The 24,994-nt window shown below is 39.5% G+C and overlaps 2 protein-coding genes and 1 long non-coding RNA gene across 9 annotated transcripts in view; 2 read left to right on the top strand and 1 right to left on the bottom strand.

The window, feature by feature from the left end:
- atrx (ATRX chromatin remodeler) overlaps positions 1-8,111 on the top strand; it is a 77,195-nt gene extending 69,084 nt beyond the window's left edge. For all 7 annotated transcript variants that reach the window (XM_061899692.1, XM_061899691.1, XM_061899687.1 and 4 more), the window contains 2 exons: positions 643-771; positions 6,825-8,111. In XM_061899692.1, coding sequence (XP_061755676.1) covers positions 643-771; positions 6,825-7,046 — 351 coding nt within the window. In that variant the 3' untranslated portion in view covers positions 7,047-8,111. The remainder of the gene's footprint in view (positions 1-642; positions 772-6,824) is intronic.
- A 2,652-nt stretch (positions 8,112-10,763) lies between these two features.
- LOC133552483 (uncharacterized) overlaps positions 10,764-24,994 on the top strand; it is a 179,384-nt gene continuing 165,153 nt past the window's right edge. The window contains exons 1-2 of the long non-coding RNA XR_009806720.1: positions 10,764-10,833; positions 20,876-20,983. This is a non-coding gene — a long non-coding RNA (uncharacterized LOC133552483). The remainder of the gene's footprint in view (positions 10,834-20,875; positions 20,984-24,994) is intronic.
- The window catches only part of fgf16 (fibroblast growth factor 16), a 38,270-nt gene continuing 33,609 nt past the window's right edge, over positions 20,334-24,994 (bottom strand). Inside the window, exons 3-4 of the mRNA XM_061899684.1 lie at positions 21,284-21,525; positions 20,334-21,147 (exon numbers count right to left, since the gene is read on the bottom strand). Of these exons, the coding sequence (XP_061755668.1) occupies positions 21,132-21,147; positions 21,284-21,525 (258 nt within the window). The 3' untranslated portion in view covers positions 20,334-21,131. The remainder of the gene's footprint in view (positions 21,148-21,283; positions 21,526-24,994) is intronic.

The raw sequence follows: 24,994 nt of genomic DNA, 5'->3' as shown, positions 1-24,994 counted from the left end.
TTTCAATGTAATTTTCATTTGCTGATGTAAAGGTAGGATGCTGGATGACGTTAGACCTCCACATATGGCTACAGAGTCATGACAGTGTGATGTGTTGTGTTGTGTAGCTGTCTCACACATGCATGTGATTGCATTGTACAAAAAAAAAGTAAGTCCATGTGTTCTTGAATCTAACATGAGTGGCTTGTGCAGCCCTTTGAGACACTTGTGATTTAGGGCTATATGTGCAGCCCTTTGAGACACTTGTGATTTAAGGCTATATAAATAAACATTGATTGATTGATTGAAAGAAGGTGAGAAACACTGTTACAGAAGTAATTGAAGTCAGAGCAAAGTACGGAGGTGATCTTTCCTTCCTTGACGCTCACTGCCCCAAGATTCTTCAGTAAAGGGATGTTGAATGTTATTTGTATGCATTTTGCATTGCTTTCTGCATGTAAAGCCCGAAAAGGTTTGGTGTGGTAACTTCAATGTCTGGATCGGATTCAGTGGATTTATATAATACCCAATGGGAAAAATTATTTCGGTTTTCATACGATAGTTTTTAGATTCAGATTGGCTTAATAATAAAAACCGAGGTACAAGTAAATATTTTTTTATTTATTTATTTTTCATCACTAACCTGTACATTTCCCCCTACAGTGGAAAGAGAACCCAGCTCTCACTGAGGGGCAGGTCCAGTCTTTGGCCATGGGTCGAATGGCCACAGTGGAGATGGAGGGGAAACGCAGAGAAAATGTTTACAGAGAAACTCTCACCATGCAGCAGTCGGTAAGATCGCTCATATTCTAAAACCTATTTTGGCCAATCAGAAGAACAGAGAGCTGCAGTTTCATAAATACACCACAGCTAGTATTTATCGAAAGTAGGAATGTCATAATATTTACATTATTTAAAAATGTTCTAAAGGAACTCTCCTGAAGGGATCAAAGTACTATCTATCTATCTGTCTATTATTCAATTAACCCCTTAATTGAGTAAAAATGGATGTATATGTGTTGGCCCTGCGATGAGGTGGCGACTTGTCCAGGGTGTACGCCACCTTCCGCCCGAATGCAGCTGACATAGGCGGTAGGAAATGGATGGATTATGTGTAATATATGTATATGCAGTACTTGGCTGCAACCAGCAGAGGCACTGTTGATTCATTCTCTAATTATGTCAGAAAGGACAAACCATTAATTGATTAAGGTCCCCAAATTTAGTCATATTTAAAGGTAAACTGCACTTTTTTATTTCGTTTTGCCCATCGTGATGAGAGACGAGAAGACAGACATTTTTGGGCGTTTTTTGCGTTCTAATTTGTAATAATCTGCTCGTTTTAGGTGGCTACCAATGCAGCTAATGGGATCAATCCATTTTACCTCTAAATCACTTTCAAAATGCATCCAAAACCACCAAAAATAGTTCATTTATGTTCCGTAACCTGTATAATAAGCAAGTTGCAGATACATTGTTGTAAGAGCTGAGAAACTACTGTATTTTTCGGACTATAATTCGCAGTTTTTTTCATAGTTTGGCCGACATATACTCCGGAGCGATTTATGTGTGAAATTAACAAATTACCGTAAAATATCAAATATTATTTATCTCATTCGCGGAAGAGACGAAGAAAATGTCAGCAATCGTCACACACTCGTCAGCCAATAAGAATTTGGCGGGGGAGGGTCACGGCAGAAGTGCATTGTGGGTCATAGAATGCTAACTGCTATATGCTACTGCCGTAGCTATTAAAATGGATCATTTCATCGTTGGCGGTAACTTATAAAAGCTGAGAAAGGCTGATGAAAAATGGCACCGAAAGGGAAATCATGTACTGCAGATTACCAGCTGGACGTAGTGAAATATGCAGCAGAAAAGGACAAGAGGAAGCGGCACATACCTTTGGAGTTGGCAGAGTTGTTTAGAAGCGACATCGAGGAAGAAGATTTCATGGGATTTATGGATTAGGAGTGAGAGATAGTTTGGTAAAGGTATAGCATGTTCTATATGTTATAGTTATTTGAATGACTCTTACCATAATATGTTAGGTTAACATAGCAGTTGCTTATTTATGCCTCATATAACCTACACTTATTCAGCCTGTTGTTCACTATTCTTTATTTATTTTAAATTGCCTTTCAAATGTCTATTCTTGGTGTTGGGTTTTATCAAATAAATTTCCTCCAAAAATGCGACTCATACTCCAGTGCGACTTATATATGATTGTTCCTTCTTATTTATGCATTTTCGGCCGGTGCAACGTATACTCCGGAGCAACTTATAATTGGAAAAATATGGTATTTTTCAAGCGTAGCAACACATCGTCTTGGGACGCCATTAGCCGTAAGCCAGCTTCTGAATGTCTTTTGAGTTAGTAATGCACATCACAATGTTATAGGACACCAAACTTACGGACTGAAAATCATGAACAATTATATTACAGTATATGTAAAGTAGTGTTAGCCCACATTTCATGTTTTGTTTGTATACAGCGAGATTGACGGCGTATGTTGTTATAAGCATGGTGTGCTGCATGTGTCTTGGTCAATATTTGGGTGACTTACTCTTTCTGGTCAAGCTTGCCAGCAACATTCATTTTTTTCCAGTTGATTTTGAGTAAGCACTACATTTCTGCCGGAATAGCTTTACTCCAAGTTCCACATTTGCCGCATCACTCTTTTGGCTTTCATCTGCTCCAACCTTTCACCCTCTTGATGTGCTCGCTCAGCGTCTATAAGCAGCAGTTCCTTTTTTCGTATATTCAAGTTCAAAAAGATAAGGTTGTGAATCCTCATTTGTCCAAAAGTAGTCATCTTTGTCGTCTGTTACTAAGTCTGTCATGATTAGAACAAACACGCGTTTTTTTTCCGAAGTCGGAAGCACGTTGCTATGAACACTGAAATAAATGCGCAGAGGAAAGAAGTTCTGGCAATAATTAAAGTCGTCCCGGTACTATTATTTTGGTTTAATTACCAAAATAAATTTCAATACCTTTCTAAATAAAGGAGACCACAAAAAATAGCATTATTGGCTTTATTTTAACATAAAATCTTATGATACATCAAAGGGTTCTTATTGCAATCCAGGAACAATTTTGACATTAAATAAGAAAGATGTTGTCTAGTATGTTCACTCTTTTAGTAGTAAGTAAGCAAACAAAGGCTCCTAATTAGTCTGCGGGCGTATGCAGTAACATAGTGTGTATTATTTTGTCAACATTATGAGGGACAAGTGGTAGAAAATGGATTATTAATCTACTTGTTCATTTACTGTTAATATCTGCTTACTTTCTCTTTTCACATGTTCTATTTACACTTCTGTAAAATATGTTAATCATCTTATGTCATTTGATACTTAACATTAGTTTTAAATCGATCCGATACCAAGTAGTAACAGTGTCATACATGGGTGATAATTGTAGTCCTCATGTCTCTGGGGAAATATTTCCTAAGTTTATAAACATAATTCAAATTAATTTTGTGATGAGAAAAAAAAAAGATGTAATCATTGTAGTATCGACTAGATATGTCTCTTGTACTTGGTATCTTTATAATCAATAAAGATAGATAGCTAGATAGAACTTTATTTATTCCTTCAGGAAAATTAATATCCGTGTAGACCCAGCCTTTAGTTTTCATTCAGGGGGGCTACCTTGTTAGCGGTTAGCTACTGTATCCCCCTAGTGCAGGGGTCGGCAACCCAAAATGTTGAAAGAGCCATATTGGACCAAAAATACATAAACAAATCTGTCTGGAGCCGCAAAAAAATGAAAAGCCATATTACATACGGATAGTGTGTCATGAGATATAAATTGAATTATGAGGACTTAAAGGAAACTAAATGAGCTCAAATATAGCTACAAATGAGGCATAATGATGCAATATCTGCATACAGCTAGCCTAAATAGCATGTTAGCACTGATTAGCTTGCATGTCTGATTATCTCTCCACATAAGTCAATAACATCAACAAAACTCACCTTTTGAGCATTCATGCACAACGTTATAAGTTTAACGGACAAAATCAGAGAGAAAAAGAAGTGGCATACATCACGTCGCAGAAAGTTATGCATGTAAACAAACTACGGTGAGTTCAAGGACCGCCAAAATTAGTAGGACAAAACGGCGCTCGCCAATTACTGGAATCAGTGAAGCATGTTTAATACAAACACTGTGCTTTATAACAATGAGGGAGGTTTGTGTCATGTTTGTCCTCCTACAGAAAGCAAATTAAAACAAAAAACATATTTTGTTCCCCATATTTCCATTTTTCATATATTTTTGAAAAAGCTCCAGAGAGCCACTAGGGCGGCGCTCAAGAGCCGCATGCGGCTCGCCGACTCCTGCCATTGTAAATCATGTTTGGCTATTCCTCATCCTGCAGGGATGATACTTGTAAGAAACTTACTTTATTTTTCGCCATGGAGGCGAGGATTAGTGATTAGAAGAAGCTAAAACACTGTCGACTGCAGATAGACATTAGTTGCTAGTTAGCTAGCCATGTTTTAAAGAATCTCTTGTTGAGGGGCCTTTCAGTGTTTAGCTTCACCTTCACCTTGCTTTTTAAGGCAAAATGCGTCCATTCTCCCTTTTCTGTGATTGTGCGCTGCCGAACATGCTCCTCTACTCATAAAACCAGCAATGTCACCGTGTCGTGCTTTTAAAAAACGACAAAAAATACCAGCGTTTTTAGAGGCAGTATAGTACCGTTTTTAAAAAATCATTAGTACCGTGGTACTTATTTATTATACAACCTGTGTGTGCGCGTGTATGACCGCAATACTAATGAATCATATTCCGTATTATTCCGCCTCCGTCGTTGTCATGTCTTGTCATTGCTGGTTTTACAAGCAAAGGAGCATGTTCGGCAGCGCACAATCACAGAGTACTTACAAGCTGACACAATGTGTAGACAGAAAAGGGAAAACGGACGCATTTTGGCCTTAAACTACAGGTAAAGGTGAAGTTATAAGACTGAAACGCCCTCAGGAAGAGGTGCTTTAAGACATGGCTAGCTAGCTAACGGCGAAGGTCCATCCCCAGTCAGCAGTGTTTTAGCTACTTCTAAATCACTAATCCTCATCTCCATGGCGACAAATTAAATAGGTTTCTTCCAAGTATCATCCCTGCAGGACGAGGAATAGCTAAACATGCTTCACTACACACCGTAGCTTAAACATGATGGGTGGATCTACACCTGACATCCACTGTAATGATACCAAGTACAGAAGCGTACAGTATCTAGTCGATACTACTATGATTACATCAACATTTTTTAGCATCACAAAATCTTCTTTAGTTTTTTTTAAATGTATATTATGTTTACAAAGTCAGGAAATGCTCCTTGGACACTAGAGGACTCAAATGATGACCATTGTATGCATGATCCTGTATCTACTTTGTATCGGATTGATACACTTCAATAAATTGCCAGAAATAGCCAATTTGCTCAGTTTACCTTTAATAAATAAATATATATATTTAAAAAAAAAAAGGGTATTTCTGTCTGTCATTCCAACGTACATTTTTTTTTCCTTTTAGGGAAGGTTTTTTTGTGGAAAATAAATGATGAAAAAACATTTAAACGGTTTAAAAGAGGAGAAAACAGGAAAAAAATGATTAGATTTTGAAACATAGTTTATCTTCAATTTCGACTCTTTAAAATTCAAGCGAAAAAAAGAAGAGAAAAACTAGCTAATTTGAATCTTTTTGAAAAAATAATTTTTGTAATTTTTCCTGATTAAGATTAATTTTAGAATTTTGATGACATGTTTTAAATAGGTTAAAATCCAATCTGCACTTTGTTAGAATATATAACAAATTGGACCAAGCTATATTTCTAACAAACACGAATCATTATTTCTTCTAGATTTTCCAGAACAAAAATTTTCAAGGAAATTCAAAAGACTTTGAAATAAGATTTAAATTTGATTCTACAGATTTGCCAGAATAATTGTTTTGAATTTTAATCATAAATTTGAAGAAATATTTCAGAAATATTCTTCGTCGAAAAAACAGAAGCTAAAATGAAGAATTAAATTATAATGTATTTATTATTCTTTACAATAAAAAAATAATTTTACTTGAACATTGATTTAAATTGTCAGGAAAGAAGAGGAAGGAATTTAAAAGGTAAAAAGATATATGTTTAAAAATTCAAAAATCATTTTTAAGGTTGTATTTTTTCTCTTAAGTTGTCTTTCTGAAAGTTATAAGAAGCAAAGTAAAAAAATAAATGAATTTATTTAAACAAGTGAAGACCAAGTCTTTAAAATATTTTCTTGGATTTTCAAATTCTATTTGAATTTTGTCTCTTAGAATTATAAATGATAAATGGGTTGTACTTGTATAGTGCTTTTCTACCTTCAAGGTACTCAAAGCGCTTTGACACTACTTCCACATTCACACACACATTCACACACTGATGGAGGGAGCTGCCATGCAAGGCGCCAACCAGCACCCATCAGGAGCAAGGGTGAAGTGTCTTGCTCAGGACACAACGGACGTGACGAGGTTGGTACTAGGTGGGATTTGAACCAGGGACCCTCGGGTTGCGCACGGCCACTGCGCCACGCCGTCCCCATTAAAATTAAATTAAAATTAAATTAAAAAGAATTAAAAATGTCGAGCAAAGTGAGACCAGCTTGCTAGTAAATAAATACAATTTTAAAAAAAATAGAGGCAGCTCACTGGTAAGTGCTGCTATTTGAGCTATTTTTAGAAGAGGCCAGCGGGCGACTCATCTGGTCCTTACGGGCGACCTGGTGTTGGTGACCCCTGCTTTCAAACATCACCGATCGGCATTGTTCATCCGACTGACGTCTGTTTGCTTCTCTCCTCCCAGCTGATGATGTACGTCCAGAAGGTGATCAACAACAGAAAAGTCCACGAGCAGCAGCTGGCCATGGCCAACCAGACCAACCTCCTGAACATGGCCCTGCAGAACGGCATGCTGGGAGGCAACCGGCTCAGCCAAATGGACCTGCTGGGTCTTTACCAGCAGCTGCACGGCGTCAACCCCCACGCCGCCATGGGCAAGAATCCCGGGCCCTCCAAGGGCCTGTAGACCACCACCACCACGCTCCCAACACGCGGACCCTCGCTCTTGCCCACCGACGCCGCACGAGACCTCAAGAAGAAAGCCAGAGTTCCACTCGCCCGCTTTCTGTCGGGAGTTTCAGTTCTGTGGCCCACTGGCAGTCGCTGCAACTTCCTGTATAAAAAAGACTGTTTAAAAGGGGTCTATTAGGAAAGTCAAGGTGAATAAAAGTGTAAATACAGCCTTAATGTTATTCAACTTCTATATCTTCATTTTTCATGTATTTAAATTTGGTTTAGTTAAGCAATGCTTGAAAGTGTTGCAGTGTTTTCTCCCTAAAAGAGGGTTTTAAACATGATAAAGCAGTTTTTATACAATTTAAAGCCAAGTGGGACCAGCGTGGATGGCGACAAAGGAGTTTTCCGGTTCGATTCCTCCACCAATCACGTGCTAGCTAGTCTGGCATCTTCTGGGAAATGGAAGGAGAAACAAATGGCACGTCCATTTAAAAAAACAGAAGAATGATGGCCTTATAAGAGTTTGATGAAAGGTGACATTTCTTTTTTTATTAGGCTTTTCATTGTAGTTCATATTAACACATGGCTGGTATTGGAATGTTTGTGTCCTTCAAAACTGCCTGCTGGTCCCCGGGACCTTTTCCTTTATTTCATTTTGCGTAACGTCATTCTCACTGTTCCCGTGATGTCTAGCATAGCTCTGTGGGTCCTCTTCTTTATGTTCCACTTGTGTCTGGCCCAGTGGGCGGGGCCGGGGCTCACAAAGCATCAGCTCATGTTCCAGGGGGCCCAAAAGTCCAGTTTGGAGGTCGGACGTCTGCGACTGTGCTTTGTGACGCCGCGGTTTCTGTCACCTTAATGGGACAGCGTCCGCTTTTTAAAGTCCTCCACCTGCAGAAGCCTGTCGTCACTGCAGGACTCTCGTGTTTGCACAAGATGTATTTCATATACGTGTAGTTTTGGCCCTCTTCAGAATGTTCTTATGTTAGCAAATACACCACAATTTGCCATGACTTTAATCTGCTACTATCTTGTAAGGTATTTAATATAACATTTAATAAAGTGACCAAAAGGATGAGCTCCTCCTGTCTTTGACTTTTTTAAATATTCTGTCTAGAAAGTGAACACACTCCTTGTGAAATTGCTTCTCTGATTCATTTCTGCACATTTGATTTAAGAAACTGTTAAATTGATTACTGATTGTGTTGAATTGGGACTTTTTCTGTTATATCACCAATTAAACGACTAAATAGGAATACATTGGCTAGGTCATGGGTGTCAAACTCTGGCCCCCCGTGTCATTTCATTTGGCCCTTGAGGTAATATCAAATTAATAGAGTTGGCCCTCCGCTGTAACACCACATTCACCGCTAATACTCATCCTCATCAACCCTCCCAATTTCCCTAAGAGACTCCCGAAGTTCTCCCGATTTCCACCCGGACAATAATATTGGGGGCGGGCCGTAAAGTCACTGCTTTTGGCGTTCTCTACATGTCGCCACGTCCGCTTTTCTTCCATGAAAACAGCGTGCCGGCCCACTCACATAATATATGCGGCTCAAGTGTATGCAAGGCATACTTGGTCAACAGCCATACAGGTCACACTGAGGGTGGCCGTATAAACAAGGTTAACGCTGTTACAAATATGCGCCACACTGTGAACCCACAGCAAACAAGAATGACAAACACATTTCGGGAGAACATCCGCACCGTAACACAACCGAACAAATACCCAGAACCCCTTGCATCACTAACTCTTCCGGGATGCTACAATATACACCCCCGCTACCACCAAACTCCGCCCTAACTCAAACCCGCCGCCGAAAAAAGGCATTAAAATTGTGTTTTTATTTTATTTGATATGCCATTGATATTTTTTAAATTATTATTATTTGAAACTGGATTTTGCATGTCACATAAAGTTATATAAGCCTTGCTTGTTCAATATTCAATGCAAAACTTGTTCAGTTTTAAATTTTGGCCCGCTCTGTATTTGAGTTTGACACCACTGGGCTAGATAGAACAATAAATACATTATTTTTTATTAATTTTATTTTATTTTATTTAAAAAATACAAAAAAGCAAAAAACGTATTCTATTGAAACAATAGATTAGTTCAGGGGTGTCAAACTCATTTTAGATCGGTGGCCACGTGGACAAAAAGGCACTTCTAAATGGGCTGGACGGCACGATCATTTAAAAATAAAGACACCTTCAGATTGTTTTCTTTGTTTAAAAATAGAAGAAGCACATTCTAAAAATTTACAAGTCATTTTTTATTTTTTTTTACATTTACCTGTTGCGGTTAATAGTATTCTATCTTTATTTGTAGTTATTTATACTTTCTGAATAAATGATGCGATTGAAACAACAGGTTAGTTTTCCCCTCGGCCATCATGCACATGAACAATAACAAGATCTGATAGTTCAGTTCCAGCTCTTTTGACTTCTTATTCTGTGTTATATGTTTTATTTTGCACGATTGCACCCAGAAAAAAATCCTAGTTTGTAAACCCGTTCTCAAAAAATGGCAATAAAACTCTTCTGATTCTGATCATGTTCATCAGTCAACTCATTGGTGCATATTTTCAATCCATCAAGATAAAAAATGGTATCAAAATCTAATTACAGGATGTTATTTGTTTGACATATGTAGCATAATCTACAACAGGGGTGTCCATACTTTTTCCACTGAGGGCCGCACACTGAAAAATCAAAGCAAGCGTGGGCTATTTTTATATGTTTTTATTTCAAAAACCAATGCAATATATGTGTAAAAATATACATTTAGGAATCCACTCAGGGACCCCAAAGGATGTTGGTCAACAAAATATTTAAAATGTGTCATTATTTTGTATTATTGTTATTCAATGTTTAAATCTGAAGATCAACATTAGATTAATCTGTCAATATAATGATTTGAAAGATTTAAGTTGTCAAAGAAAACCCTGTTTTGTTATGGGGAAAAAAACACAAAATATGCAATAGTTTCCCCAATAGAATTTAAAGTGGAATATTTGAGATTATAGAAAAATTAGAGCCTTAAAAAAACATAGATTTCAATTTGTTGTTATTTTTTTTGCAATGACACCAAAAAAAAAATCGCACTAAAATGATTGCGGATCCAAAAGGGTCCTACTCATTAAAAATAAAAATACATTTTTTCACTGTTTGCTTTAAACACAATCGTCTTGAGATCAACTTCAGATCCATCTGTCAATTATAACTTTTATTGTTGTTTATGTTTTTGGTTTGTTCTTATTAGGCCCTTCTTTAGAAAAAAAACAACTATGTTTTTTACATGACAAACACAAAATATGCAACATTTTCCCCCCAAAATATCTCAAAGTGGAATATTGAATGTGACATTGATTTTGATTCATTATTGTTTTGGTTTTTTTAAATAACAGCCTGCATGGCAGCTTTGTGTTATTTGAGTAAACATTGCAACTTTTCACCTGTTTACTCTTTTTATACCACTTTTTCTGTTTTTTATTTTTTTAATCGTATTTTTAGAATGTGCTTAAAAAATGAGCCGCAGGCAGCACTTTGGACACCCCTGATGTACAAATATATACAAATAATTGCTATTGTGACATCTAGTGGACACATTTAGAACAGCAGTTCCTTTCATTCAAAGACTTCGGCTCATGTTTATACTTGGCAATCTCATCCCGCGGGCCGGATAAAAGCGGGCTGCGGTCCTAAACCGGCCCGCGGGATTCATGTTGACACACCTGGGTTAAGTCTCCACATTCTGGAGCGGTCACGTGACTCCTCGACATGAAGCCTGTCAGGTAAGTCTTCTAATTTACTACTGAAACACATTTGAACGATTCTATGACTTTGAGTGACTGTCAAATGTTACAATTCAACTCTTTTTACTATATTTCTCAAAAGGGCCGTTCGCAACTTGTTCATAGTTTAACATTTTCAACAAAAACAAAACAAACAGAACATGAACACCGGCGGTTTGACGGTTTTTTGATTGATTGATTGATACTTTTATTAGTAGATTGCACAGTACAGTACATATTCCGTACAATTGACCACTAAATGGTAACACCCCAATAAGTTTGTCAACTTGTTTAAGTCGGGGTCCACGTTAATCAATTCATGGTACATTTTTAAAGTGTTTGTATTTGTTCACAATTACTAATTATATCAAATAAAGATAGTTCATGACAAAAGCGACTAACACATTGTTATCCCGGAGGGTTGTTTCTTACATTCAGTGATGATTAAGGTCAATTAGCCACATTGCTATCGCTAGCTAGCACTCAAAGCTAACACGCGAGTGCGTGGAAATGGACGCCATATAATCATCTAAGTGCTTCACGGTGGCAGAGGGGTTAGTGTGTCTGCCTCACAATACGAAGGTACGGCAAGCCTGGGTTCAAATCCCAAACTCGGGATCTTTCTGTGTGGAGTGTGCATGTCTTCCCCGTGACTGCGTGGGTTACTCCGGGTACTCCGGCTTCCTCCCACTTCCAAAGACATGCACCTGGGGATAGGTTGATTGGCAACACTAAATGGTCCCTAGTGTGTGAATGTTGTCTGTCTATCTGTGTTGGCCCTGTGATGAGGTGGCGACTTCGCCAGGGTGTACCCCGCCTTCCGCCCGATTGTAGCTGAGATAGGTGCCAGGAACCCCAAAAGGGAATAAGCGGTAGAAAATGGATGGATAATGATCTAAAACAGGGGTCACCAACCTTTTTGAAACCAAGAGCTACTTCTTGGGTACTGATTGATTGATTGATACTTTTATTAGTAGATTGCACAGTACAGTACATATTCCGTACAATTGACCACTAAATGGTAACACCCCAATAAGTTTTTCAACTTGTTTAAGTCGGGGTCCACGTTAATCAATTCATGGTACAAATATATACTATCAACATAATACAGTCATCACACAAGTTAATCATCATAGTATGTACATTGAATTATTTACAATCCGGGGGGTGGGATGAGGAGCTTTGGTTGATATCAGTACTTCAGTCATCAACAATTGCATCAACAGAGAAATGTGGACATTGAAACAGTGTAGGTCTTATTTAGTAGGATATGTACAGCCAGCAGAGAACATAGTGAGTTCACATAGCATAAGAACAAGTATATACATTAGAAGTACATTTGACTTGTTTATAATCCGGGGAGATGGGATGTGAATGGAGGAGGGTATTAGTAAAGTGTTGAAGTTGCCTGGAGGTGTTGTTTTAGAGCGCTTTTGAAGGAATATAGAGATGCACTTACTTTTATACCTGTTGGGAGTGCATTCCACATTGATGTGGCATAGAAAGAGAATGAGTTAAGACCTTTGTTAGATCGAAATCTGGGTTTGACGTGGTTTGTGGAGCTCCCCCTGGTGTTGTGGTTATGGCGGTCATTTACGTTAAGGAAGTAGTTTGACATGTACTTGGGGATCAAGGAGGTGTAGTGGATTTTATAGACCAGGCTCAGTGCAAGTTGTTTGACTCTGTCCTCCACCCTGAGCCAGCCCACTTTGGAGAAGTGGGTTGGATTGAGGTGTGATCTGGGGTGGAGGTCTAAAAGTAACCGGACTAGCTTATTCTGGGATGTTTGGAGTCTAGATTTGAGGGTTTTGGGGGTGCTGGGGTACCAGGAGGTGCAAGCGTAATCGAAGAAGGGTTGAATGAGAGTTCCCGCTAGAATCTTCAAGGTGCTTTTGTTGACCAGAGAGGAGATTCTGTAGAAGAATCTCGTTCTTTGGTTGATCTTTTTGATCACCTTGGTTGCCATTTTATCACAGGAAAGATTAGCCTCTAGAATGGAACCTAGGTAGGTGATCTCATCCTTCCTGGTGATAACAATGTCACCCAGTTGGATACACACTTAAATAAATTGCCAGAAATAGCCAATTTGCTCAATTTGCCTTTAATAAATACATCTATATATAAAAAAATGGGTATTTCTGTCTGACATTCCGTTGTACATTTTTTTTCCTTTTACGGAAGGTTTTTGTAGAGAATAAATGATGGAAAAAAAACACTTAATTGAACGGTTTAAAAGAGGAGCAAACAGGAAAAAAATGAAAATAAAATTTTGAAACATAGTTTACCTTCAATTTCGACTCTTTAAAATTCAAAATTCAACCGAAAAAAATGAAGAGAAAAACTACCTAATTTGAATCTTTTTGAAAAAAATAATTTATGGAACATCATTAGTAATTTTTCCTGATTAAGATTAATTTTAGAATTTTGATGACATGTTTTAGATAGGTTAAATTCCAATCTGCACTTTGTTAGAATATATAACAAATTGGACCAAGCGATATTTCTAACAAACACAAATCATTATTTCTTCTAGATTTTCCAGAATTTTTTTTTTAAAGAAATTCAAAAGACTTTGAAATGAGATTTAAATTTGATTCTACAGATTTTCTAGATTTGCCAGAGTAATTGTTTTGAATTTTAATCATAATAAGTTTGAAGAAATATTTCAAAGATATTCTTTGTCGAAAAAACAGAAGCTAAAATGAAGAATTAAATTAAAATGTATTTATTGTTCTTTACAATAAAAAGAAAATACTTGAACACTGATTTAAATTGTCAGGAAAGAAGAGGAAGGAATTTAAAAGGTAAAAAGGTATATGTGTTTAAAAATCCTACAATCATTTTTAAGGTTGTATTTTTTTCTCTAAATCGTCTTTCTGAAAGTTATAAGAAGCAAAGTAAAAAAAATAAATGAATCTATTTAAACAAGTGAAGACCTTTAAAATATTTTCTTGGATTTTGAAATTCTATTTGAGTTTTGTCTCTCTTAGAATTAAAAATGTCGAGCAAAGCGAGACCAGCTTGCTAGTAAATAAATACAATTTAAAAAATAGAGGCAGCTCACTGGTAAGTGCTGCTATTTGAGCTATTTTTAGAACAGGCCAGCGGGCGACTCATCTGGTCCTTACGGGCGACCTGGTGCCCGCGGGCGACCATGTTGGTGACCCCTGCTCTAAACACATCGGACAGTTAGCACTTAGCGCCCTCTAAGAATCGATTTAAAAGTAAAAACACTCCCATTAAAGTCTTGCATGAATTGATTAACGTGGACCCCGACTTAAACAAGTTGAAAAACTTATTGGGGTGTTACCATTTAGTTGTCAATTGTACGGAATATGTACTGTACTGTGCAATCTACTAATAAAAGTATCAATCCATCAAAGTTACAGTGGCCTAAAGTGTTGAATGTCAAATAAAACCTCGGCCTTGTTGTTCATGAATACTTAGGCCTACTACGGTACTGCATTTTAAAGGCCTACTGAAATGAGATGTTCTTATTTAAACGGGGATAGCAGCTCCATTCTATGTGTCATACTTCATCATTTCACCATATTTTTGCTGAAAGGATTTAGTAGAGAACATCCACGATAAAGTTGGCAACTTTTGGTCGCTAATAAAAAAGCCTTGCCTGTACCAGAAGTAGCAGACGATGTGCGCGTGACGTCACGGGTTGTGGAGCTCCTCACATCCCCACATTGTTTATGAATCATGGCCACCAGCAGCGAGAGCGATTCGGACCGAGAAAGCGACGATTTCCCCATTAATTTGAGCGAGGATTAAAGAGTTGTGGATGAGGAAAGTGAGAGTGAAGAACTAGAAAGAAAAAAAGGGTGACTGCAGTGGGAGCGATTCAGATGTTATTAGTGAAGTGAAGTGAATTATATTTATATAGCACTTTTTTCTAGTGACTCAAAGCGCTTTACATAGTGAAACCCAATATCTATCCATCCATCCATTTTCTACCGCTTATTCCCTTTCGGGGTTGCGGGGGGCGCTGGCGCCTATCTCAGCTACAATCGGGCGGAAGGCGGGGTACACCCTGGACAAGTCGCTCCCTCATCGCAGGGCCAACACAGATAGACAGACAACATTCACACACTAGGGACTATTTAGTGTTGCCAATCAACCTATCCCCAGGTGCATGTCTTTGGAGGTGGGAGGAAGCCGGAGTACCCGGAGGGAACCCAAGCATTCACGGGGAGAACATGCAAACTCCACACAGAAAGATCCCGAGCCTGGATTTGAACCCAGGACTGCAGGAACTTCGTATTGTGAGGCAGACGCACTAACCCCTTTGCCACCGTGAAGCCCTACCCAATATCTAAGTTACATTTAAAGCAGTGTGGGTGGCACTGGGAGCATGTGGGTAAAGTGTCTTGCCCAAGGACACAACGGCAGTGAATAGGATGGCAGAAGCGGGAATTGAACCTGCAACCCTCAAATTGCTGGTACGGCCGCTCTACCAACCGAGCTATGCCGCCCCTTATCTTAGTAAATATTAGACATATTTACTAAGATAATACTGCTTATTGTGTTACTCGTGTTTTAGTGAGATTATATGGTACCTGAAAGTCGGAGGGGTGTGGCCACGGGTGTGGTGACCGCCAGTGTCTCTGAGGGAAGCCACGTTTCTCGACGAGGCGAAGTGAAGGCAGCTGAGCTACCCCCCACCCCCCCATCCACGGTGGAAGCATCCTACGTTCGGGGGCAGCCGGTCGGAGGAGGCAAGAGAGTCCGCAGCTGCCTCTTTGACAGGTGCACAAGAAATGACGAAAGTTCCGCTCATGTCTACGGTAAGAGCCGACTTATTACCACAATTTTCTCACCGAAACCTGCCGGTTGACATGTGGTCGGGAACCATGTTCGCTTGACCGCTCTGTTCCATAGTAAAGTTTCACCGTCATCTTTCGGGAATGTAAACAAGGAAACACCGGCTGTGTTTGTGTTGCTAAAGGCGGCCGCAATACACCGCTTCCCACCTACATCTTTCTTCTTTGACGTCTTCATTATTAATTGAACAAATTGCAAAAGATTCAGCAACACAGAAGTCCAGAATACTGTGGAATTATGCGATTAAAGCAGACGACTTAAAGGCCTACTGAAATGAGATGTTCTTATTTAAACGGGGATAGCAGGTCCATTCTATGTGTCATACTTCATCATTTCACCATATTGCCATATTTTTGCTGAAAGGATTTAGTAGAGAACATCCACGATAAAGTCCGCAACTTTTGGTGCTGACAAAAAAGCCTTGCCTGTACCAGAAGTCGCAAATGATGATGTCACAAGTGTGAGGGCTGATCACATGTTCACATTGATTTTAATGGGAGTCTCCGACAAAAAGTTCTATTTGGACTGAGAAAACGACAATTTCCCCATTAATTTGAGCGAGGATGAAAGATTCATGTTTGAGGATATTGATAGCGATGGACTAGAAAACAAACAAACAAACAAAACAAAAGTAAAAAAATTAATTGGGACGGATTCAGATGTTTTTAGACACATTTACTAGGATAATTCTGGGAAATCCCTTATCTTTCTATTGTGTTGCTAGTGTTTTAGTGAGTTTGATAGTACCTGATAGTCGGAGGTGTACGTCCACGGGTGTGTTGACGCCAGTGTCTCAGGGGAGTCGACGGCAGCTTTATGGACGGCACAAGCTCAGCTTTTCTCCGGTAAGAAGCGACTTTTTACCACAATTTTCTCACCGAAACCTGCTGGTTGACATTCGGTCGTGATTCATGTTGGCTTGACCACTCTGATCCATAGTAAAGTTTCACCTCCAGGAATTTTAATCAAGGAATCACTGTGTGTTTGTGTGGCTAAAGGCTAAATCTTCCCAACTCCATCTTTCTACTTTGACTTCTCCAATATTAATTGAACAAATTGCAAAAGATTCAGCAACACAGATCTCCAAAATACTGTGTAATTATGCCGTTAAAGCAGACGACTTTTAGCTGTGTGTGTGTGCAGCGCTCATACTTCCTAAAAACCTGTGACGTCTTGCGTACACGTCATCATTACACGACGTTTCCAAGGCGAAACTCCCGGGAAATTTAAAATTGCAATTTAGTAAACTAAAGCGGCCGTATTGGCATGTGTTGCAATGTTAATATTTCATCATTGATATATAAACTATCAGACTGTGTGGTGGCTAGTAGTGGCTTTCAGTAGGACTTTAAAAAAGGTCACTACTGGGGTACTTTGAGAGCCAAGTATTTTCTGAGGTGGGACTCGGTGGACAAAGTTTGAGGTCGTTGTTACATCGTTAAAGTCATTTTTACATCGAAGGAGACTTTTAAGGGACCTTATTCAAGAAATAGTCCCGTCCCTCCTTTTGTTCTTTTATCTATTTCCCTTCTTCTCTTTGTATTGTTTTCATTCCTGCGTCTGCCAGTTTTTTTTCCCTCCCTCCACGTCTGTGACTTTTCCGTCTCCTGTCCTCCCAAGCGGAGGGTGTGGGGGTGGGGTGGGGGGGTCCCTCGCCGCCCCCCACTCAGAGATATGCGCCGCCAACGGAGGACCATTACTAATATTGCAGATGTTGAAATGTTGATCCCGTCCACTCCGGAGCGCTCCAGGTTTGCGGCAGCTGTCTCTGTCCATTGTGGAGGCCCCCGGGTGCAGACGGCACTATAGTTGGGTCTGGGGGCCCCACCGGCTAAATCCACACTGATGTGTAAAGCCAATTAGGAGCTGGGATCCAGTTGCATGAGGAATCTGATTTAGTACGGTGGATGAGGCCGACTTAGACTGGACTGTTGAGCTCCGTGCACGGTGCTTGCTGAAGGCTTTATGGCGGCAAATTAGGCTGGGAGTCCATGCCTTCTTTTCTGGGAAACTAGATCTGCTGCAAAATTCTTTGACAATACTTTGTCCACATAATCTGGAAATTGCCATGGAGTTAAAAGGCCTACTGAAAGCCACACAGTCTGACAGTTTATATATCAATGATGAAATCTTTCTGTGTGGAGTTTGCATGTTCTCCCCGTGACTGCGTGGGTTCCCTCCAGGTACTCCGGCTTCCTCCCACCTCCAAAGACATGCACCTGGGGATAGGTTGATTGGCAACACTAAATTGGCCCTAGTGTGTCCAGGGTGTACCCCGCCTTCCGCCCGATTGTAGCTGAGATAGGCGCCAGCGCCCCCCGCGACCCCAAAAGGGAATAAGCGGTAGAAAATGGATGGATGGATGGAAATCATAACATTGCAACACATGCCAATATGGCCGCTTTACTTTACTAAATTGCAATTTTAAATTTCCCGCGATGTATCCTGTTTAAAAACGCTTATATTGACGCGTGCTTGTGATGTTATTGGTTGGAGCGGACATATTATCCCAGCACCACACACGGCTAAAAGTCGTGTCTTTCCATCGCATAATTACACAGTATTTTGGACATCTGTGTTGCTGAAATTTTAGCAATTTGTTCGATTAATAATGGAGACTCTAAATAAGAATGCTGTTGGTGGATTACAGCTGCATTTAGCAACCAAAACACAGCCGGTGTTTCTTTGTTTGTTGTGAAGCTTCAGCGAACATGTTTCTCTACCACTTGTCAACCAGCAAGTTTTTGGATGAGAAATTTGTGATATTAAGTCGTCTCTTACTGGAGACTTGAGCGGAGTTAGCGTCCTCCGGCAGCGGCTGTCAAAAAGGCAGCTGTGATCTTGGCTCTTTCATTGGCTTCTCTCAGAGACACTGGCGTTCACTGCAGCCCTCCGACTTTCAGGTATGACTTTATAATCTCACTAAAACACTATTAACACAATAAGCAGATAAGGGATTTCCAGAATTATCTTAGTAAATGTGTTTAATAACATCTGAATGGCTCCCACTGCCGTTGCCTTTTTTTTCCCTTTTTTTCTAGTGCTTCACTCTAACTTTCCTCATCCACAAATCATTCTTCCTCGCTCAAATTAATGGGGAAATTGTCGCTTTCTCTGTCCAAATCGCTCTCGCTGCTGGTGGCCATGATTGTAAACAATGTTCAGATGTGAGGAGCTCCACAACCCGTGACGTCACGCGCACATCGTCTGCTACTTCCGGTACAGGCAAGGCTTTTTTATTAGCCACCAAAAGTTGCGAACTTTATCGTGGATGTTCTCTACTAAATCCTTTCAGCAAAAATATGGCAATATGGCGAAATGATGAAGTATGACACATAGAATGGAGCTGCTATCCCCGTTTAAATAAGAACATCTCATTTCAGTAGGCCTTTAAAGTTAAACTTTAAGTTAAAGTTAAAGTGCTAAGCTTTTGCTGTTGGCATGCTTTTCTGTATTTGTGTATTTTGCCTGATTTATGAAGAGTAAATCATTCTCCTACCTGCACGCTGCCTCTGGAGTTCCGTCTGCATCCTGGGAAAACCATCCGCGCATTAGCATGTGACGGCCCCTCTCTAATCCTTGCTTCATGAAAAAGCCCAAAATGTATAGTCTGACACGTTTCACGGCCATCTACACCACTGTTTTTCAACCTTTTTTGAGCCAAGGCACATTTTTTGCGTTGGAAAAATGCGGAGGCACACCACCAGCAGAAATCACTAAAAAACAAAACTCAGTTGACAGTAAAAAGTCGTTGTCGCAATTGTTGGATATGACTTTAAAGCATAAGCAAGCATGCATGACTATAGCTCTTGTCTCAAAGTAGGTGTACTGTCACCACCTGTCACATCACACCCTGACTTATTTTGAGTTTTTTGCTGTTTTCTTGTGTGTAGTCTTTGTTCTTGTCTTGCGCTCCTATTTTTTTGGCATTTTCCTGTAACAGTTTCATGTCTTCTTTTGAGCAATATTTCCCGCATATACTTTGTTTTAGCAATCAAGAATATTTCAGTTGTTTTTACCCTGTGATGAGGTGTGGCGACTTGTCCAGGGTGTACTCCACCTTCCACCCGATTGTAGCTCAGATAGGCTCCAGAGTCCCCTGTGACCCCAAAGAGAATAACCGGTAGGAAATGGATGGCTTATCCTTCTTTGTGGGGACATTGTTGATTGTCATGTTCGGATGTACTTTGTTGACGCCCTCTTTGCTCCACAGTAAGTCTTTGCTGTCGTCCAGCATTCTGGTTTTGTTTACTTTGTAGTTCAGTTTTGTTCCGCATAGCCTTCCCTAAACTTCAATGCCTTTTCTTAGGGGCACTCACCTTTTGTTTATTTTTTTATTTAAGCATTAAATATCTTTTTTTACCTTCACACTGCCTCCTGCTGTTTCCAACATCTACAAAGCAAATATCTACCGGCTGCCACCTACTGATATGGGAGAGTATTACACGATTATTCGAGACAACACATCATTTGCAGACTACAATTACTGGTTTGCAAAAAACATTTTTTACCCCAAATAGGTGAAATTAGATCATCTCCCACGGCACACCAGATCGTATCTCACGGCACATTAGTGTGCCGCGGCACAGTGGTTGAAAAAACATATCTACACAACATCTCCAGACACAGGAACAGGTGCGATATTTCATTCCAAAAAGAAGAAAGGCACATACATTCTACATGTGGCTTTAATCGGTACATCAAATTTGGATGCAGGCACAGATAGTCTCACTACACATCGCCACATTATTTTTCTGTAAATTGCTCTTCTTCATTTTTTTTCTTTTAATTCCATGTTGTTTTTCTAAAAAAAGAAAACCCAAAAAACCAAGATGGTGTCATTTCAGTAGAATCTACAGCCCCGAATAATTTCAAGTTCCTTACAAAATAAAGTCTTTGCAATAAATAAATATATAGATTTCTATTTATACTTTGTATGTAGAAAATAAATATATCGTACATCTCATAAATAGGATCACCCACTCAGCTGCTTGCTGTCTTTGTCACTAATAATGTTCCCCACGCTCCGAACATCACACGTCGAGCACGTCTTCTGTACAACCGCGGTTGGAGAAGTGCTTTTTGCATTCGCTGCCTCTTAAAATCTCATTTTAAAAGCCATGAATGTGATTTCTAGGAAGCTGGGCTGTGCAGTTAAGTGCTCTCAAATCAATCCCACATTCATCATTTCTTTTTTTTTTTCACATGTAAGGACATTTCCAGACAATCTTCAGTACCTGACTATCTCAGACAGTCACAGGAATGCCGCTCCCTCCCTTTACGTCCATGTGGGAATGTGCCTCCTCCTCCTCCATTAACTGTGAGTAGTGCTTCTTTCCGTCACGTATGGAACCCTTCCGTGTCTTTAGTGGTCTGAAAAAGGCAACCGTCCGCCGGTTAGTGCTCGAAGGAGGAGGGGGAATAAAAGTGGTTGATTCCGGAAGACGTGGCACCAGATTCCAGCGTCCTCAGTGGTTTAGTTGGCTGCAGATGCAAGACATGTTTACATCAGTGCTTGGTAGCGAGCCGAGGCGGTGACCTCAGCGTTGACGGTAAACAGTTTTGTAGCAAACATCCCCCCTGCGGTCGTCTCTCCTTGTAAACCCAGAGCTCTGGTCACCTGTACTGGAAGAGGTCCCTGTACGCCTGAGGGATCTTCTCCATCTCCACCGGCCGGGGTAAGAAGTGGGTCAGTTTTTGGTGCTTTTTAGTCCTGTTGCCCTCCCTGGGCGAGCCGTCCTTGTTCAAGGCCACATAGTACAAGCGCCCCGTGTCGTTGTGCTTGTACAAGGTGGATGCGTACGTGTTGTACCAGTTCTCCTCAAACTGCTCCCTGAAGACGCACTCTGGGGTCAGCTTCCTCTGCCGGGAGAAAGACACAGCTTGTTTAAATCACTTTTTTTAGTTATTGATATTATGTCAAACTAGGGATGTGCCCGTCATTTGGCCACCGTTCGGTATCGGACGATTTTTATAAAAAAGAATGTGATTGGCCATTGCCGATTAATGGCAAATGGGTTATGCTTATGTACAGTGGGGCAAAAAAATATTTAGTCAGCCAGCGATTGTGCAAGTTCTCCCACTTAAAATAATGACAGAGGTCTGTAATTTTCATCATAGGTACACTTCAACTGTGGGAGACAGAATGTGGAAAAAATCCATGAATTCACATTGTAGGAATTTTAAAGAATTTATTTGTAAATGATGGTGGAAAATAAGTATTTGGTCAACCACTCAAAGCTCTCACTGATGGAAGGAGGTTTTGGCTCCAAATCTCACGATACATGGCCCCATTCATTCTTTCCTTAACACGGATCTGCTAATAGGTGCGGTCCTTTATACACACACCATAATAATACTTGCATGTTTAATGCGCTGACAATCCATCAAGTGGTGCGGCGTCATAGCTTACCAAACTCGTAATAAAAACATTTTGACAGATTTTTGAGCGCCATTTGTAATGTTAATTTACTGTCATCATATTGCAGTCCACACATAGTACTGGTCACACTGATCATTATGCCATGTACCAAAAAAAATTGCCCCGAGGTCAGTAAGCACAACCAGAATTATGCCCTACATTAGGCGCACTGTCGATTTTGGGGAAAATGAAAGGATTTTAGGTGCGCCTTATAGTCCGAAAAATACGGTAATCACTGTCCTATGCCTGTGCAAATTTTTGGGGTCACCCTTTTTTGTAAGCGTTTTGAAAACCGATGATAAATTTATGCATGATCCTGTTATGTCCCACATTATATTTTGTGTTTTGGAAAAAAGTTGTCATAAATGTTACTCATTTTTTTAAACCAAATAAAATCAGTTTTAATCGAAAATTGTGTTGACTTGAGAATCGATTCTAAATCGAATCATCACCTCAAGAACCAGAATCGAATTGAATCGTAACTCTATATTGATAATGGACAGAACGGTGTTGGTGCTCGCACCTTTTACTGAATTTCTCGTTTTCAGAACATCTTACAATAGTCATTCCTACATGAAATTCAAGCTTAAAGGCACGGTTTGCAGCAGGTGCTTAGTGTTGTAAGCATTGTATCCCGCCTGATTCCAGCTTTGAGCGCATAATCTACAGAACACACACATGCATTCACTTTAGTTATGTTTGTTGTCAGTTAACGGAGTGTTTTTCAACCTTTTCTGAGCCAAGGCACATTTTTTGCAGCAGAAATCATTAAAAAACGAAACTCAGTTGATAGTAACAAGTCTTCGCAATTGCTGGATACAACTTTAAAGCATAACCAAGCATGCATCAAAAAAAATAGCCCCGAGGTCAGTAAGCACAACCAGAATTATGCCCTACATTAGGCGCACTGTCGATTTTTGGAAAAATGAAAGGAATAAGCGGTAGAAAATGGATGGATGGATGAAAGGATTTTAGGTGCGTCTTATAGTCCGAAAAATACGGTAATCACTGTCCTATGCCTGTGCTTTTACACTTAGACTAACTTTATTCATCCACTATCATCTATTATTACACTCTTTCAACGTCTACTTCGTCTATTTGTATTTGTGTTTGACTTTTTCTTCTGCTGTTACTAAATAGCATTATTTAAATTTGACTGAGAATCAAGGATAGTTTGTTTTGGTCAAACCATCTCTTTACTTTGTTCATTTATTTTGTTATTATTTGTATGACATATTAGTGTGTTCTGTCTTGAACAAAACCCAGATGTTTTGTTGTGTGTTTCGCACAACAGACTCTAATTAGTGTCTCTCCTCAGTGTCCACTTCCCACACTTGTCTTCTTCCCGGGTTGTGGTGGTGAAGCAGCCCCAAGCTGCACAACAGAGCATTTTTACATGCCGAAAAACTAACGAATATGCAAACACTTTGCATCGGCCAAAATTGGTAGCAGTCATTGCGCTTTGTAGTCATGTGAGTGCCTTTTGACCAATCAGTGAGGAGATCGCCTTGCCAAACTCGCTTCATACATGGTTGTAAGTCAGCTGACTTAGTGTTTAAGGCAGTGGTTCTCAACCTTTTTTCAGTGATGTACCCCCAGTGAAATTGTTTTTTAATTCAAGTACCCCCTAATCAGAGCAAAGCATTTTTGGTTGAAAAAAAGAGATAAAGAAGTAAAATACAGCACTATGTCATCAGTTTCTGATTTATTAAATTGTATAACAGTGCAAAATATTGCTCATTTGTAGTGGTCTTTCTTGAACTATTTGGAAAAAAGGATATAAAATAACTACAAACTTGTTGAAAAATAAACAAGTGATTCAATTATATATAAAGATGTATACACATAGAAGTAATCATCAACTTAAAGTGTCCTCTTTGGGGATTGTAATAGAGATCCATCTGGATTCATCAACTTCATTCTAAACATTTCTTCATAAAAAAATAAATCTTTAACATCAATATTTATGGAACATGTCCACAAAAAGTCTAGCTGTCAACACTGAATATTGCATTGTTGTATTTCTTTTCACAGTTTATGAACTTACATTCATATTTTGTTGAAATATTTTTCAATAAATATATTTATAAAGGATTTTTGAATTGTTGCTATTTTTAGAATATTTAAAAAAAATCTCACGTACCCCTTGGCATACCTTCAAGTACCCCCAGGGGTACACGTACCCCCATTTGAGAACCTCTGGTGTAAGGGACAACTTTTAAATGCTGTTTAGTACAAACCCCGTTTCCATATGAATTGGGAAATTGTGTTATATGTAAATATAAACAGAATACAATGATTTGCAAATCCTTTTCAAGCCATATTCAGTTGAATATGCTACAAAGACAACATATTTCATGTTCAAACTGATAAACATTTTTTTTTTTTGCAAATAATCATTAACTTTAGAATTTGATGCCAGCAACACGTGACAAAGAAGTTGGTAAAGGTGGCAATAAATACTGATAAGTTGAGAAATTCTCATCAAACACTTATTTTGAACATCCCACAGGTGTGCAGGTTAATTGGGAACAGGTGGGTGCCATGATTGGCTATAAAAGCAGCTTCCATGAAATGCTAAGTAATTCACAAACAAGGATGGGGCGAGCTGTCGTATTTTACACTTCAAAATGCACCACACATTTTCGATGGGAGACAGGTGTGGACTGCAGGCGGGCCAGGAAAGTACCCGCACTCTTTTACTACAAAACCACGCTGTTGTAACACGTGGCTTGGCGTTGTCTTGCTGAAATAAGCAGGGGCGTCCATGATAACGTTGCTTGGATGACAACATATGTTGCTCCAAAACCTGTATGTACCTTTCAGCATTAATGGTGCCTTCACAGATGTGTAAGTTACCCATGCCTTGGGCACTAATACACCCCCATACCATCACACATGCTGGCTTTT

This window comes from Nerophis ophidion, linkage group LG05 (assembly GCF_033978795.1).
Source record: "Nerophis ophidion isolate RoL-2023_Sa linkage group LG05, RoL_Noph_v1.0, whole genome shotgun sequence".
NCBI lineage: Eukaryota > Metazoa > Chordata > Actinopteri > Syngnathiformes > Syngnathidae > Nerophis > Nerophis ophidion.
Note: the sequence above shows the minus strand (reverse complement) of the source record. Positions and strands in the feature narration are given on the sequence as shown.